The 17,730-nt window shown below is 46.9% G+C and overlaps 1 protein-coding gene across 4 annotated transcripts in view; it reads left to right on the top strand.

The window, feature by feature from the left end:
• Positions 1 to 17,730, top strand: part of wdr21 (WD repeat domain 21) — a 214,230-nt gene that overhangs the window by 145,914 nt on the left and 50,586 nt on the right. For all 4 annotated transcript variants that reach the window (XM_038781673.1, XM_038781667.1, XM_038781684.1 and 1 more), the window contains one exon: positions 10,770 to 10,946. In XM_038781673.1, the coding sequence (XP_038637601.1) occupies positions 10,770 to 10,946 (177 nt within the window). The remainder of the gene's footprint in view (positions 1 to 10,769; positions 10,947 to 17,730) is intronic.

Here is a 17,730-nt window from a genome sequence, read left to right as displayed (position 1 = left end):
GGTGAGGAAGTCCTGTTCAAACTTGTGCATGAAGATGTTGGCATATTGAGGTGCAAATTTGGTCCCCATGACTGTTCCGTGCGTCTGGATGAAGAATTTGTTGTCGAAGGTGAAGACGTTGTGGTCTAGAATGAAACGGATGAAACGGCTACCATTGACACCGCAAACTGCCGGCTCAAAGTGGAGAGGATCTCCAGGAAGATCGCGCATATAGACACTGACATTCAGTTTCTACAAAGATGCAAAAAAGCAGACAAGATCCCGAAAGGACTACAGATCAAAAACCCACTCAAGTCGACTTACAACACAGACTACGCTGAAAGACTCTGCCACCGCACCTCTGTCACACTCCTCAAACACCTCGTACACCAACTCTACAGCAGTCGACGCAACCTGGAAACCAAGAGAGAGGCCATATTCTCAACTTGCGCTCAGGACACAGCAGACCAGCTGCGGAACACCGCCAAACAGATGAGACAGCAATACTATGCCACCTACATGCACACCAAGAACAGGAAGCTTGAGAAACTTGGCATCACCACCAGCAGCAATCAAGCTTCTCCCGGTACAACAGTCGAAAACAATACAGGGAAATCCATTGTCAACTTGTCAGACTACACCCTTCAACCAGACGAAATCGAAGTCCTCAGCAGAGGGCTCAATTTCTGCACCACCACCAAAATGGACCCCATCAGTCTCGCGGCAGATACGGAGGAATTCATCAGGCGAATGAGGCTCCGGGAATTCTTCCACAGACCCCAAGAGGCCGACAGCGAACCCAGGGACACGACCAATGAACCGGAACAGCAGACCGCGAGATCTGCAGTGCAGCAACCGAAAAGGAAAGAGTCAAATTGGACCCCTCCGGAAGGCCGCTGCCCTAGACTCGACATGTATGCTCAAGCCGTCAGAAGTCGTGTCAATGCCAGATTCATCACTCGCAATCACAAGGCAGCCTCAAACGTCACCCAAGCACAACGCAACGCCATCCGCACTCTCAAGACCAACCGCAACATCGTCATCAAACCAGCAGACAAAGGAGGGGCCACCGTCATACTGAACAGAACAGACTACTGCAAAGAAGTATACCGACAACTCGACAACCAGGAACACTACAGGCAGTTACCCGCAGATCCAACCAAGGAACACATCCGCCAACTCAGCAGACTGATCAAGACCTTAGATCCAGACCTTCAGAACACCCTACGTGCTCTCATCCCATGTAATCCCCGCATTGGAGATCTCTACTGCCTCCCGAAAATACACAAGGCCAACACACCAGGCCGTCCTATCGTTTCAGGCAATGGGACCCTGTGTGAGAACCTCTCTGGCCACATCGAGGGCATCTTGAAACCCATCGTACAAGGTACACCCAGCTTCTGTCGCGACACGACGGACTTCCTACAGAAACTCAGCACCCATGGACCAGTTGAACCAGGAACATTCCTCGTCACAATGGATGTCTCGGCACTCTACACCAGCATCCCCCATGACGACGGCATTGCTGCAACAGCCTCAGTCCTCAACACCGACAACTGCCAATCTCCAGACGCAATTCTGCAACTCATCCGTTTCATTCTAGACCACAACGTCTTCACCTTCGACAACAAATTCTTCATCCAGACGCACGGAACAGCCATGGGGACCAAATTTGCACCTCAATATGCCAACATCTTCATGCACAAGTTTGAACAGGACTTCCTCACCACACAGGACTTTCAACCGATGCTATACACCAGATACATCGATGACATTTTTTTCCTTTGGACCCACGGCGAGACATCACTGAAACGACTACACGATGACATCAATAAGTTCCATCCCACCATCAAACTCACCATGGACTATTCTCCAAATTCAGTTCCATTCTTGGACACACTCGTCTCCATCAAGGACGGTCACCTCAGCACCTCGCTTTACCGCAAGCCCACAGATAATCTCACGATGCTCCACTTCTCCAGCTTTCACCCGAAACACATTAAAGAAGCCATCCCCTATGGACAAGCCCTCCGTATACACAGGATCTGCTCAGACAAGGAGGAGCGCAACAGACACCTACAGATGCTGAAAGATGCCCTCGTACGAACGGGATATGGCGCTCGACTCATTGATCGACAGTTCCACCGCGCCACAGCAAAAAACCGCACCGACCTCCTCAGAAGACAAACACGGGACACCACTGACAGAGTACCCTTCGTCGTCCAGTACTTTCCTGGGGCGGAGAAACTACGACATCTTCTTCGCAGCCTCCAACACATCATCAGCGAGGATGGACATCTTGCCAAGGTCATCCCCACACCCCCACTACTGGCCTTCAAACAACCGCGCAACCTCAAACAAACCATTGTTTGCAGCAAATTACCCAGCCTTCAGAACAGCAACCACAACACCACAAAACCCTGCCAGGGTAATCTCTGCAAGACATGCCAGATCATCGACATGGACACCACCATTACACGTGGAAACACCACCCACCAGGTACGCGGCGCATACTCGTGCAACTCGACCAATGTAGTCTACCTCATACGCTGCAGGAAAGGATGTCCCGAAGCGTGGTACATTGGCGAGACCATGCAGACACTGCGACAACGAATAAACGGGCATCGTGCGACTATCAACAGGCAGGACTGTTCCCTTCCAGTTGGGGAACACTTCAGCAGTCAAGGACATTCAGCCTCTGATCTCCGGGTCAGCATTCTACAAGGAGGCCTTCAGGAGACGCGACAACGCAAAATTGCTGAGCAAAAACTTATAGCTAAGTTCCGCACGCATGAATGCGGACTCAACCGGGATCTGGGATTCATGTCGCATTACATTCGGCCCCCACCAACAAGCCTGGACTTGCAGAGGCCTACCGACTGAACTGGCTTGGGACAATTCACACCTCTTTAACCTGGAGTTACCTCTCTCTCTGCATCTTTGATGATTTGATTGCCTGCAGGTGCTCGCATTCCGGGGCATCTCTGACTGTGTCTATATAAACATTTCTGGAACAAGCCTTTCCATTCACCTGAAGAAGGAGCCGTGCTCCGAAAGCTCGTGTTTGAAACTTACAGAATATAGCTGCACTGTGGACCAACTGGAACTCCGCCCTCCGACTCTGCTCCCAGTCAGCTGCATTCTCTGTAAACTCCAGGCTCCCTTTACGCTCTTTGAGGAAATGTAGGAAATGAAATGAAAGGAGGACCTTACTCCCTCCTCACCTAACTCCCTCAGTCACCAAACTCTCAGTATAGCACTAAAATGCACCCAAATTCAGCACTCCTTCAGTCACCAAACTCTCACTATAGCACTCAAATGCACCCAAATTCAGCACTCCCTCAGTCACCAAACTCTCACTATAGCACTCAAATGCACCCAAATTCAGCACTCAGTGCAAACAAAGTCTGCACTGTAGCTGGCTCACCTTTATACTGTGACTCTGGCCTCTGAAAACTGGCCCAATCCAATTAACTATCCAATCCAACTGACAAGCTCCAGCTGCAAGTAGCTACAAGTAGACCAAACTCACACTATAGCACTCAAATGCACCCAAATTCAGCACTCCGTGAAGAAGGAACACATTTTCGAAGCACCATTTTGGAAAGTAGCATCATCGGAACAAATGCGACGTAATCGAAGGAGTTGAGAGAAAGGGATGAAGTCCTTACAGGGTCTAGGGTGCGAAGAGCTGTAGTCCAGATAGCTGTGGGAGTCAGTGGGCTTGTAATGGATATTAGTTTTTAGTCTATTGCAGGAAATTGAGACAGAAAGATCAAGGAAGAGAAGGGACGTGTCTGAGATGAACCAGGTGAAAGTGATGGAGCGATGGAAACTGGAAGCGAAGTTGATAAATCTTTCCAGGTCCGGACGAGAACATGACGCGGCACCAAAATAGTCATCAATGTATCAGTAAAGGAGTTGTGGCAGGGGGTCAAGATAGGCCTGGAACAAGGAATGTTCCACATACGCCATAAAAAGGCAAGCGTAGCTAGTATCCATGCAGGTGCCCATTGCTACACCTTTGATTTGGAGAAAGTGAGATGAGTTAAAGGAGAAGTTGTTGAGAGATAGAATGAGTTCAACCAAGCGGAGGAGAGTGGTGGTGGATGGGAATTGTCCGGGTCTCTTTTCGAGAAAGAAGTGAAGAGCTCTCAGGCCATCCTGGTGTGGGATGGAGGTATACAGGGATTGCACATCCATGGTGAATAGAATGTGGTTAAGGTCCATGAACAGGAAGCTGTCAATATGACGGAGGGCATCAGAGGAATCCAGCAGAGGGCAGCAGAGCAGAGCGACTGATCAGCTGTTCTGGGGAAATTTGCATACGTGCAGTGCGGTCAGCCTAAGTTGAAGGTGGTTTGTGGAGGGGCTGTTGACAAACCAGAGATGATAACTCTGTCTGTCCTGGCTTTTAACTTCCAGCCTAACTCCCTAAACTTGTTTATTACATCCACACCCCTTTTCCTACCTACATCGATGGTACCAATGTGCACCACGACTTCTGGCTGCTCCCCCTCCCCCTTGAGGATCCTGAAGACACGATCCGAGACATCCCTGGCCCCTGGGAGGCAACATACCTTCCGGGAGTTAAACCCGAAACACTTCGTGAGTGTTTCCCACCCTACCTCCTCCTCTAACCAACCCCCCCACCTCACGGTGGTTGGGAAGCGGGAGCAGGGGCCTGACGTGAAGATGAATGAGTGCCTTTAAATTTGCTTACCTTTCAGTGGGAGCAGGGTTTGAGGTAATATCAGGTAAACTCTTCCTTTCTTTTTCTTTTTCTTGTTTTTTTTTAAATCTAGAGGTGATGTCAGGGAAGGCAGTACAATGCTCCTCCTGCAGAATGTTTGAGGTGAGGGACGCCGTCAGTGTCCCTGCTGATTTCATCTGTGGGAAGTGCACCCAACTCCAGCTCCTCAAAAACCGTGTTAGGGACCTGGAGCTTGAGCTGGATGAACTTCGGATCATTCGGGAGGCAGAGGGGGTCATAGATAGGAGCTTCAGGGAAGTAGTTACACCAAAGACTGGAGATAGATGGGTAACTGTAAGAGGGACTGGGAAGAAGCAGTCAGTGCAGGGACCCCCTGCGGTCATTCCCCTGAGTAACAAGTATACCGTTTTGGATACTTGTGGGGGGACGACTTACCAGGGGTAAGCCATGGGGTACGGGCCTCTGGCACGGAGTCTGTCCCTGTTGCTCAGAAGGGAAGGGGGGAAAGGAGTAGAACATTAGTAATTGGGGACTCAATAGTCAGGGGCACAGATAGGAGATTTTGTGGGAGCGAGAGAGACTCGCGTTTGGTATGTTGCCTCCCAGGTGCAAGGGTACGTGATGTCTCGGATCATGTTTTCCGGGTCCTTAAGGGGGAGGGGGAGCAGCCCCAAGTCGTAGTCCACATTGGCACTAACGACATAGGTAGGAAAGGGGACAAGGATGTCAGGCAGGCCTTTAGGGAGCTAGGATGGAAGCTCAGAGCGAGAACAAACAGAGTTGTTATCTCTGGGTTGTTGCCCGTGCCACGTGATAGTGAGATGAGGAATAGGGAGAGAGAGCAATTAAACACGTGGCTACAGGGATGGTGCAGGCGGGAGGGATTCAGATTTCTGGATAACTGGGGCTCTTTCTGGGGAAGGTGGGACCTCTATAGACAGGATGGTCTACATCTGAACCTGAGGGGCACCAATATCCTGGGGGGGAGATTTGTTAGTGCTCTTTGGGGGGTTTAAACTAATTCAGCAGGGGCATGGGAACCTGGATTGTAGTTTTGGGGTACGGGAGATTGAGAGTATAGAGGTCAGGAGCACAGATTTGACTTTGCAGGAGGGTGCCAGTGTTCAGGTAGGTGGTTTGAAGTGTGTCTACTTCAATGCCAGGAGTATACGAAATAAGGTAGGGGAACTGGCAGCATGGGTTGGTACCTGGGACTTCGATGTTGTGGCCATTTCAGAGACATGGATAGAGCAGGGACAGGAATGGTTGTTGCAGGTTCCGGGGTTTAAGTGTTTTAGTAAGCTCAGAGAAGGGGGCAAAAGAGGGGGAGGTGTGGCGCTGCTAGTCAAGGACAGTATTACGGTGGCGGAAAGGATGCTAGATGGGGACTCTTCTTCCGAGGTAGTATGGGCTGAGGTTAGAAACAGGAAAGGAGAGGTCAACCTGTTGGGAGTTTTCTATAGGCCACCTAATAGTTCTAGGGATGAAGAGGAAAGGATGGCGAAGATGATTCTGGAAAAGAGCGAAAGTAACAGGGTAGTTGTTATGGGAGACTTTAACTTTCCAAATATTGACTGGAAAAGATATAGTTCGAGTACATTAAATGGGTCGTTCTTTGTACAATGTGTGCAGGAGGGTTTCCTGACACAATATGTTGACAGGCCAACAAGAGGCGAGGCCACATTGGATTTGGTTTTGGGTAATGAACCAGGCCAGGTGTTAGATCTGGAGGTAGGTGAGCACTTTGGAAACAGTGACCACAATTCGGTGACCTTTACGTTAGTGATGGAAAGGGATAAGTATACCCCGCAGGGCAAGAGTTATAGCTGGGGGACGGGCAATTATGATGCCATTAGACATGACTTAGGATGTGTAGGTTGGAGAAGTAGGCTGCAAGGGTTGGGCACACTGGATATGTGGAGCTTGTTCAAGGAACAGCTATTGCATGTTCTTGATAAGTACGTACCAGTCAGGCAGGGAGGAAGGGGTCGAGCGAGGGAACCGTGGTTTACCAAAGAAGTGGAATCTCTTGTTAAGAGGAAGAAGGAGGCCTATGTGAAGATGAGGCGTGAAGTTTCAGTTGGGGCGCTTGATAGTTACAAGGAAGCGAGGAAGGATCTAAAGAGAGAGCTGAGACGAGCAAGGAGGGGACATGAGAAGTCTTTGGCAGGTAGGATCAAGGAAAACCCAAAAGCTTTCTATAGGTATGTCAGGAATAAAAGAATGACTAGGGTAAGAGTAGGGCCAGTCAAGGACAGTGGTGGGAAGTTGTGTGTGGAGGCCGAGGAGATAAGCGAGATACTAAATGAATACTTTTCGTCAGTATTCACTCAAGAAAAAGATAATATTGTGGAGGAGAATGCTGAGACCCAGGCAGTAGAATACATGGCATTGAGGTGCGTAGGGAAGAAGTGTTGGCAATTCTGGACAAGGTGAAAATAGATAAGTCCCCGGGGCCTGATGGGATTTATCCTAGGATTCTCTGGGAAGCCAGGGAAGAGATTGCTGACCCTTTGGCTTTGATTTTTAGGTCATCATTGGCTACAGGAATAGTGCCAGAGGACTGGAGGATAGCGAATGTGGTCCCTTTGTTCAAGAAGGGGAGTAGAGATAACCCCGGTAACTATAGGCCGGTGAGACTAACGTCTGTGGTGGGTAAAGTCTTGGAGAGGATTATAAAAGATACGATTTATAATCATCTAGATAGGAATAATATGATTAGGGATAGTCAGCATGGTTTTGTGAAGGGTAGGTCATGCCTCACAAACCTTATCGAGTTCTTTGAGAAGGTGACTGAACAGGTAGACGAGGGTTGAGCAGTTATTGTGTATATGGATTTCAGTAAAGCGTTTGATAAGGTTTCCCACGGTCGTCTATTGCAGAAAATACGGAGGCTGGGGATTGAGGGTGATTTAGAGATGTGGATCAGAAATTGGCTAGTTGAAAGAAGACAGAGAGTGGTAGTTGATGGCAAATGTTCAGAATGGAGTTCAGTTACGAGTGGCGTACCACAAGGATCTGTTCTGGGGCCACTGCTGTTTGTCATTTTTATAAATGACCTGGAAGAGGGTGTAGAAGGATGGGTTAGTAAATTTGCAGATGACACGAAGGTCGGTGGAGTTGTGGATAGTGCTGAAGGATGTTATAGGATACAGAGGAACATAGATAAGCTGCAGAGCTGGGCTGAGAGGTGGCAGATGGAGTTTAATGCGGAAAAGTGTGAGGTGGTTCACTTTGGAAGGAGTAACAGGAATGCAGAGTACTGGGCTAATGGCAAGATTCTTGGTAGTGTAGATGAACAGAGAGATCTCGGCATCCAGGTACATAAATCCCTGAAAGTTGCCACCCAGGTTAATAGGGCTTTTAAGAAGGCATATGGTGTGCTAGCCTTTATAAGCAGGGGGATTGAGTTTCGGAACCACAAGGTCATGCTGCAGCTGTACATAACTCTGGTGCGGCCACACCTGGAGTACTGCGTGCAGTTCTGGTCACCACATTATAGGAAGGATGTGGAAGCTTTGGAAAGGGTTCAGAGGAGATTTACTAGGATGTTGCCTGGTATGGAGGGAAGGTCTTACGAGGAAAGGCTCAGGGAATTGAGGTTGTTTTCGTTAGAGAGGAGAAGGCTGAGAGGTGACTTAATAGAGACATATAAGATAGTCAGAGGGTTAGATAGGGTGGACAGTGAGAGTCTTTTTCCTCGGATGGTGATGACCAACACGAGGGGACATAGCTTTAAATTGAGGGGTGAGAGATATAGGACAGATGTCAGAGGCAGTTTCTTTACTCAGAGAGTAGTAGGGGTGTGGAACGCCCTGCCTACAATAGTAGTAGACTCGCCAACTTTAAGGGTATTTAAGTGGTCACTGGATAGACATATGGATGAAAATGGAATAGTGTAGGTCAGATAGGCTTCAGATCGTTTCACAGGTCGGCGCAACATCGAGGGCCGAAGGGCCCGTACTGCGCTGTAGTGTTCTATGTTCTATGTTCTAGGAAAGGCTGATGGACTTGAGGTTGTTTTCGTTAGAGAGAAGAAGGTTAAGAGGTGACTTAATAGAGGCATACAAAATGATCAGAGGGTTAGATAGGGTGGACAGCGAGAGCCTTCTCCCGCGGATGGAGGTGGCTAGCACGAGGGGACATAGCCTTAAATTGAGGGGTAATAGATATAGGACAGAGGTCAGAGGTGGGTTTTTTACGCAAAGAGTGGTGAGGCCGTGGAATGCCCTACCTGCAACAGTAGTGAACTCGCCAACATTGAGGGCATTTAAAAGTTTATTGGATAAGCATATGGATGATAATGGCATAGTGTAGGTTAGATGGCCTTTAGTTTTTTTCCATGTCGGTGCAACATCGAGGGCCGAAGGGCCTGTACTGCGCTGTATCGTTCTATGTTCTATGTAAGTGGGGAGGGAATGGACCAGAAGGGTGAGGATGGAGTTAAGATAAGAGGAAATAAGTTTGGTGGGGCACGAGCATGCTGAACAATGGGCCTGCTGGGACAGTCCTTTTTGTGGATTTTGGGAAGTAGGTAAAAGCATGGTTGGCAGACTACGAGGTTGGAAGCGTAGGGGAAAGGCATCCGGAGGAAATAGGTCACTAAAGGTGTTGGAGATAATGGCTTGATATTCAGTGGTCTGGTCATGGTCCAGGGGGAGGTAAGAGGAAGTACCTGAGAGTTGGCGCTCAACCTCTGCGAGGTAGAGGTCAGTGCGCCAGATGACAACAGCACCCCCTTCAAACAGTTCAACTAAAAGTGAAAAGATTTGTTTTGCATTAATATTTTTGCTTTCTGGTAAACAATACATTTTGGAAATTTTAGCGTGACTTTTCACAGGCGTTAACTGATCTGTCTAGTTCCACGATTTTCCATTTTTGTTTCCAATTTGTAGCATTTGTGTGTCAAAGGGGTGAATTCTACTTTCTTGTTCATTCACAGTTGACAAGTGTGTGAATGGCACAGAATCCTTTTGTAATTTTCATACACCCTGCAGCACTATGGCTTTTGTTCTTGTCTGCTGGAACGAGAGCAACATGGCTGGTCCAACACTTATTGACCTTTTTTTTGCCTTAAGATGTTGTTGGTGAGCCACTTTTTTGATATGCCGCAGTCCATATGATGCAGGCACACCCACAGTGCAGTTAGGGAGGAAGAAGTTTTTGGCTCAACAACAGTGAAGAAACAGTGATATAGTTCCAGGCTTGTGACTTTGAGGTGTGCTAGCAGGTGATGATGTTCTAATGCACCAAATTAGGGTTTGTTTTGTTTTGGAAGGTGCTGTTGATGAAACCTTGGCACGTGGTCCCCATTAGAACCATTATGCACCTGTGGTGGAGAGAATGAATGTTTAGGGAATATTAATCAAGTGGGCAATGTTGTCCTGGATGGTGTCAAGCTTCTTGAGTGTTGTTGGAGTGCACTCACCCAGGCAAAGGGAGAGTATTCCATCACACTCCTGGTTTGTGCCTAAGAAATGATGAACAAGCTTTAGGGAGTTGAGAAGTTGCTACAGAGGTCCCAGATTCTGGTCTGCTCTTGCAGCCACATTATTTATATGGCTGGACACTTGTCAGCACCACACCCCAGCATTGATCATAGGTTTTTGGATTAGGTGTTAATTGAGGTACAATTTTTAGTTTATCCAATGCACTATTTGAAGGAGTGTGTCCTTCACCAGCATGACTAAAAATATACAGCAGATCACCCATCTTATTTGTCGGATATTACTTTACACAAATTAGCTCTTTAGTTGCCTGCACATAGTAATTTCCTTCAACCTTTCTCCCCCTCCCCCCCCCCCCCAAGTTCAGAGTGTTATTCTGTATTATCCCCCCCCCCCCCCCCCCCCAAGTTCAAAGAGTGTTATTCTGTATTATTGTAGATTTTTTGCTGAACTTCATACCTTATATTTTGATTTGGTGTGACACCATTAGAAAACAGAACTACAATCAACGACCGTAATTCAGCCACAAAAGTCTCTGTATCACATATACATACATTAAATGTTATCAGGATTTATTTCACTGGTTGATGGAGATCAAAATAACATCTTAAATTGCGGTGTCCCTGCAGGTTCCCGTGTTGTATAATGGCTGTCGATCGGGGGAAATTTTCAGCATAGACATCAGACAGCGAACACATAAAGGACTGAGCTGGCGAGGTGCTACAATCTTCCATAACTCTGCTGTGACCTCCATCCGGCTCTTGCAGGATGAAAATTATCTAATGGCTGCAGACATGATTGGAAAGGTATGCTAATTTTTAAATTACCAGTGTGATAAAATGTCATGAACATTAATAATAATCCCATGAAGACATTACTCAAGAAGGTGACAAATCCACAGGTTATCCCCTCAGGCACTGGATACTCAGATTCCACAAGCAATTCAAAGCATTTATTCCACCCCCGCAACCCAAAGATGTGCAGGGTAGGTGGATTGGCCAGGCTAAATTGCCACTTAATTGGAAAAAAATAATTGGGTAAAAAAAGTTTATTTTTAAAAAGTAATGGTATGCCACTAATTTTTTTCAACTCAGAATCAATTTCACAGATTTACAATAGATTCTAAATTATGTGCTTGGTTCCATTAACTACAGAAACGTGTATGATAGTGTACATTGCCTATTGCGATTTTGCTGTCATTTCCTTCTGTCACAATAGGGCAGCAGGGTAGCACAAGTGGATAGCACTGTGGCTTCACAGCGCCAGGGTCCCAGGTTCGATTCCCCGCTGGGTCACTGTCTGTGTGGAGTCTGCACGTTCTCCCCGTGGGTTTCCTCCGGGTGCTCCGGTTTCCTCCCACAGTCCAAAGATGTGCCGGTTAGGTAGATTGGCCATGATAAATTGCCCTTAGTAACCAAAAAGGTTAGTTATTGGGTTATGGGGATAGGGTGGCTGGAACCACTCTCCCCAAGGAATTCTGGATTTAGATGTGGCTGATTATCCCCAAACCTCCTCAGGAACCTACTTTTGGGCAGCACGGTAGCATGGTGGTTAGCATAAATGCTTCACAGCTCCAGGGTCCCAGGTTCGATTCCCGACTGGGTCACTGTCTGTGCGGAGTCTGCACGTCCTCCCCGTGTGTGCGTGGGTTTCCTCCGGGTGCTCCGGTTTCCTCCCACAGTCCAAAGATGTGCGGGTTAGGTGGATTGGCCATGCTAAATTGCCCGTAGTGTCCTAAGAAGTAAGGTTGGGGGGGGGGGGGGTTGTTGGGTTACGGGTATAGGGTGGATATGTGGGTTTGCGTAGGGTGATCATTGCTCGGCACAACATTGAGGGCCGAAGGGCCTGTTCTGTGCTGTACTGTTTTATGTTCTAATTACATTTGTTTATTACTTTTACTATGATCCCTTCAAACTTTGTCTTGGAAGGTGGATGGTAATGCTCTGGGGACCAGGGTTCTAATAACACCATGGTAGATGGTGAAATTCAAGTCAATAGAAATCTGGAATTAAAAGTCCAATGATGAGCATGTCAATTGTTGTAAAAACCAACTGCTCACTAATATCCTTTCGGGAAGGAATCTGGCCTACTTGTGACTCCACAGCAATGTGGTTGACTCTTAAATGCCCTCTGAAATGGCCTAGCAAAGCCACTCGTTTCAAAGACAATTAAGGATGGGCAATAAATGCTGGCCCAGCAGGCGACGCCCACATACCATGAAATAATTTTTAAAAGTGTCCCAGGCAGGAGACTGGAAGAGGTCTCAAAAAGAGAGTCCCAGGAAGAGGTTCCAGTTTAATTAACTTTGGAGGAGTGTAGAAAGAGCTCCCATTAGGAAAAGGACTGTGTTTGGCAGACTTTAAGTGAAGAAGACTCAGGAGATGCCCTGGTAATAACAGAGGGCTCAGCAAAGGCCCTGAAGATTCAAGAAGGCAGCAAAAGACTGGTGAGGCCATGAGGCATTGGGCACAGAGCTGAAGTTGTTAGGGCTAGTGCTTGAGTGCAGCCTCCGGAATCTGGGGAACAGAAGCTCTGTGGGGGTGGGCCGTCGTTGATGCTGTCCAAGTTGGAGCAACGTTTAGAGAGAGTTCCAATATAAGATCTTTGATGGTGAAATCTGGAATCCCGCTGAGAGGGACAGAGTTTCAGGGAGCTTTGTTGACTCGCAGTGTTTACTGATGCCTGGGTGGGTTGTTGCATTTGCATTTTAGTGTGGTGTGTTCAACCGTAGTTTGCCTTTTCATTCGCCTGTACGTCATATTAACTGAACGTTAGAGCGCAAGATAAATATTGTAAATTGTTTCAACGTTGTGAACTTGTATAGTAAAGTTTAAAAAAAAAAATTTAGAGTACCAAATTCTTTTTTTCAAATTAAAGAGCAATTTAGCCTGCCCAGTTCACCTAATCTGCACATCTTTAAGGGTTGTGGAGGTGAGACCCACAAAGACACGGGGAGAATATGTAAACTCCACATCGATAGTGACCCGGGGCCGGTAGTAAAGTTTATTTTTGCTGGTACAAAAAAATGCTGAACTCACACACACATGCATTTAAGAGATTCTCACACAGAAGAATGCATGCAAGCACATGCTTGCTCACACAAGTAAGTGACAAAGACGGAATCCCAAAAATAAGTCAATTAAAAATAGATCCTGTAGATTGATGACTTGGATGGTTTCAGGTTGAGTTTGATGAGCTTTCTGGATTCTGCGTTGAGACAATTTAAACTGTTGATGGGCGATTTCTGTCTTCTGGAGTCAGCAGCTGCTTGGTTTATGTTAAAGATGCTGGCAACCTGCTCGGTTTGACTGGCCAGAGTACAGGCAAGGTATAGAACAGTACAGCACAGAACAGGCCGTTCAGCCCTCGATGTTGTGGCGAGCATTGTCCAAAACCAAGATCAAGCTGTCCCACTCCCTGTCATTCTGATGTGCTCCATGTGCCTATCCAATAACCACTTGAAAGTTCGTAAAGTGCCCGACTCCAGTATCACAACAGGCAGTCCATTCCACACCCTAACCTAACTCAAACTCAATGTGACTAAGGGGAAGAGTAGACAGGGAAGAGATGATGAACGCAAAGGTGGTCTGAGGTGCATTTGTTTTAATGCGAGAAGTGTAGCAGGTAAGGCAGATGAACTTAGGGCTTGGATCAGTACCTGGGAATATGATGCTATTGGTATTACTGAGACTTGGTTGAGGGAAGGGCAGGACTGGCAACTGAATATCCCAGGGTATAGATGCTTCAGGAGGGATAGAGAGAGAGGTAGAAGGGGTGGAGGAGTTGCATTATTCATCAGAGATGATATCACAGCTGTGATTAAGGAGGGCACGATGGAGGATTCGAGCACTGAGGCAATATGGGTGGAGCTGAGAAATAGGAAGGGTGCAGTAACATTGTTGGGACTTTACTACAGGCCTCCCAAAAGCGAGCATGAAGTAGAAGTACAAATATGCAGACAGATTATAGAAAAATGTAGGAGCAATAGGGTGGTTGTGATGGGAGATTTTAACTTCCCCAACATTGAATGGGATTCGTGTAGTGTTGGAGGCGTAGATGGAGTAGAGTTTGTAAGGAGCATCCAGGGGAGTTTTTTAGAGCAGTATGTAAATAGTCCAACTCGGGAAGGGGCCATACTGGACCTGGTATTGGGGAATGATCTCGGCCAGGTGGTTGATGTTTCAGTCGGTGATTACTTTGGGAATAGCGATCACAATTCCGTAAGTTTTAGAATACTCATGGACAAGGACAAGAGTGGTCCGAAAGGAAGAGTACGAAATTGGGGAAAGGCAGAGTATAACAAAATTCGGCAGGAGCTAGGGAATGTGGATTGGGAGCAGCTGTTTAAGGGTAAATCCACATTTGAAATGTGGAAGTCTTTTAAGGAGAGGTTGATTAGAGTGCAGGACAGACATGTTCCTGTGAAAATGAAAGATAGAAATGGCAAGATTAGGGAACCATGGATGACGGGTGAAATTGTGAGACTAGCTAAGATGAAAAAGGAAGCATTCATAGGATCGAAGCAACTCAAAACTGATGAAGCTTTGGAGGAATATCGGGAAAGTAGGACGAATCTCAAATGCGCAATAAAGAGGGCTAAAAGGGGTCATGAAATGTCTTTGGCTAACAGGGTTAAGGAAAATCCCAAAGCATTTTATTCGTATATAAGGAGCAAGAGGGTAACTAGAGAAAGGATTGGCCCACTTAAAGACAAAAGAGGGAATTTATGCGTGGACTCAGAGGAAATGGGTGAGATTCTTAGTGAGTACTTTGCATCGGTATTCACAAAGGAGAGGGACAAGACGGATGTTGAGGCTAGGGATGGATGTTTAAATACAAACGGTCAAGTTGTCATACGGAAGGGGGAAGTTTTGGGTATTCTAAAAGACATTAAAGTGGACAAGTCCCCAGGACCGGATGGGATCTATCCCAGGTTACTGAGGAAAGCGAGGGTCGAAATAGCTGGGGCCTTAACATATATCTTTGCAGCATCCTTGAGCACGGGTGAGGTCCCGGAGGACTGGAGAATTGCTAATGTTGTCTCTTTGTTTAAGAAGGGTAGCAGGGATAATCCAGGGAATTATAGACCTGTGAGCTTGACGTCAGTGGTAGGCAAACTGTTGGAGAAGATACTGAGGGATAGGATCTATTCACATCTGGAAGAAAATAGACTTATCAGTGATAGGCAGCATGGTTTTGTGCAGGGAAGGTCATGTCTTACAAACCTAATAGAATTCTTTGAGGAAGTGACAAAGTTAATTGATGAGGGAAGGGCTGTAGATGTCGTATGCATGGACTTTAGTAAGGCGTTTGATAAGGTTTCCCATGGCAGGTTGATGGAAAAAGTGAAGTCGTATGGGGTTTAGGGTGTACTAGCTAGATGGATAAAGAACTGGCTGGGCAACAGGAGACAGAGAGTAGTGGTGGAAGGGAGTGTCTCAAAATGGAGAAGGGTGAGTAGTGGTGTTCCACAGGGATCCGTGCTCGGACCACTGTTGTTTGTGATCTACATAAATGACATGGAGGAAGGTATAGATGGTCTGATTAGCAAGTTTGCAGATGATACTAAGATTGGTGGAGTTGCAGATAGCGAGGAGGACTGTCAGAGAATACAACAAAATATAGATAGATTGGAGAGTTGGGCAGAGAAATGGCAGATGGAGTTCAATCCAGGCAAATGCGAGGTGATGCATTTTGGAAGATCAAATTCAAGAGCAGACTATATGGTCAATGGAAGGGTCTTGGGGAAAATTGATGTGCAGAGAGATCTGGGAGTTCAGGTCCATTGTACCCTGAAGGTGACAACGCACACATTACCAGAAGGATGTGGATGCTTTGGAGAAGGTGCAGAGGAGGTTCACCAGGATGTTGCCTGGTTGGAGGGTGCTAGATTTGAAGAAAGGTCGAGTAGATTAGGATTGTTTTCGTTGGAAAGACGGAGGTTATGGGGGGCCCTTATTGAGGTCCACAAAATTATGAGAGGTATGGACAGGGTGGATAGCAACAAGCTGTTCCCAAGAGTGGGGGTGTCAGTTACAAGGGGTCACGATTTCAAAGTGAGAGGGGGAAAGTTTAAGGGAGATGTGCATGGAAAGTTTTTTACGCAGAGGGTGGTGGGTGATTGGAACGCTTTACCAGCGGAGGTGGTAGAGGCGGGCACGATAGCATCATTTAAGAAGCGTCTTCACAGGTATATGAATGGGTGGGAACAGAGGGAAGTAGACCTTGGAAAATAGGAGACAGGTTTAGATAAAGGATGTGGATCGGCGCAGGCTGGGAGGGCCGAAGGGCCTGTTCCTGTGCTGTAATTTTCTTTGTTCTTAACCACTCTCTGAGTAAAGAACCTACCTCGGACATCCCTCCTATATCTCCCACCCTGAATCTTATAGTTATGCCCCCTTGTAACAGCAACATACACCCGAGGAAATAGTCTCTGAACGTCCACTTTAACTTTGCTAGCAAAATGGAGAGAGAAATTGAGCCATGAATCGTCTTGCTGCTGTTACCAATTCATGTACTTTCTGCGCATTGACCCTGGAAATCGGTTTCTTAAAACACAAAGAGTTAACATGCTTATCACATGACCTCCATTCACAGATTGGGTAGTTTCCAAATATAGTTACAGCAAACAGTGGACCATCATTCCAGGTCCATGGTTTGAACAAAGAACAAAGAAAAGTACCGCGCAGGAACAGGCCCTTCGGCCCTCCTAAGCCTGCACGACCATGCTCCCCATCTAAACTAAAATCTTCTACACTTCCTGGGTCGGTATCCCTCTATTCCCATCCTATTCATGTATTTGTCAAGATGCCCCTAAACACCTCTATCGTCCTTGCTTCTACCATCTCCTACGGCAGTGAGTTCCAGGCACCCACTACCCTCTGTGTAAAAAAACATACCTCGTACATCTCCTCTAAACATTGACCCTCACACCTTAAATCTACGCCCCCTAGTAATTGACCCCTCTACCCTGGGAAAAGTCTCTGACTATCCACTCTGTCTATGCCCCTTGTAACCTTGTAGATCTCTATCAGGTCGTCCCATAACCTCCTTTGTTCCAGTGAGAACAAACCAAGTTTATTCAACCTTTCCTCATAGCTAATGCCCTCCACACCAGGCAACATCCTGGTTAATCTCTTCTGCACCCTCTCTAAAGCCTCCACATTATTCTGGTAGTGTGGCGACCAGAATTGAACACTATATTCCAAGTGTGGCCTAACTAAGGTTCTATACAGCTGTAACATGACTTGCCAATTTTTCTACTCAATGCCCAGGCCAATGAAGGCAGGCATGCCGTATGCCTTCTTGACTACCTTCTCCACCTGTGTTGCCCCTTTCAGTGACCTGTGGACCTGTACACCAAGATATCTCTGACTGTCAATACTCTTGAGGGTTCTACCATTCACTGTATATTCCCTACCTGTAATAGACCTTCCAAAATGCATTACCTCACATTTGTCCGAATTACACTCCATCTGCCATCTCACTGCCCAAGTCTCCAAACGTTCTAAATCCTGCTGTATCCTCTGACAGTCCTCATCACTTTCCGCAATTCCACCAACCTTTGTATCGTCCTCAAACTTCCTAATC

This window comes from Scyliorhinus canicula, chromosome 2 (assembly GCF_902713615.1).
Source record: "Scyliorhinus canicula chromosome 2, sScyCan1.1, whole genome shotgun sequence".
Lineage (NCBI taxonomy): Eukaryota > Metazoa > Chordata > Chondrichthyes > Carcharhiniformes > Scyliorhinidae > Scyliorhinus > Scyliorhinus canicula.
The sequence above is the reverse complement of the archived record's forward strand: the minus strand, read 5'-3'. Positions and strand labels throughout refer to the sequence as shown.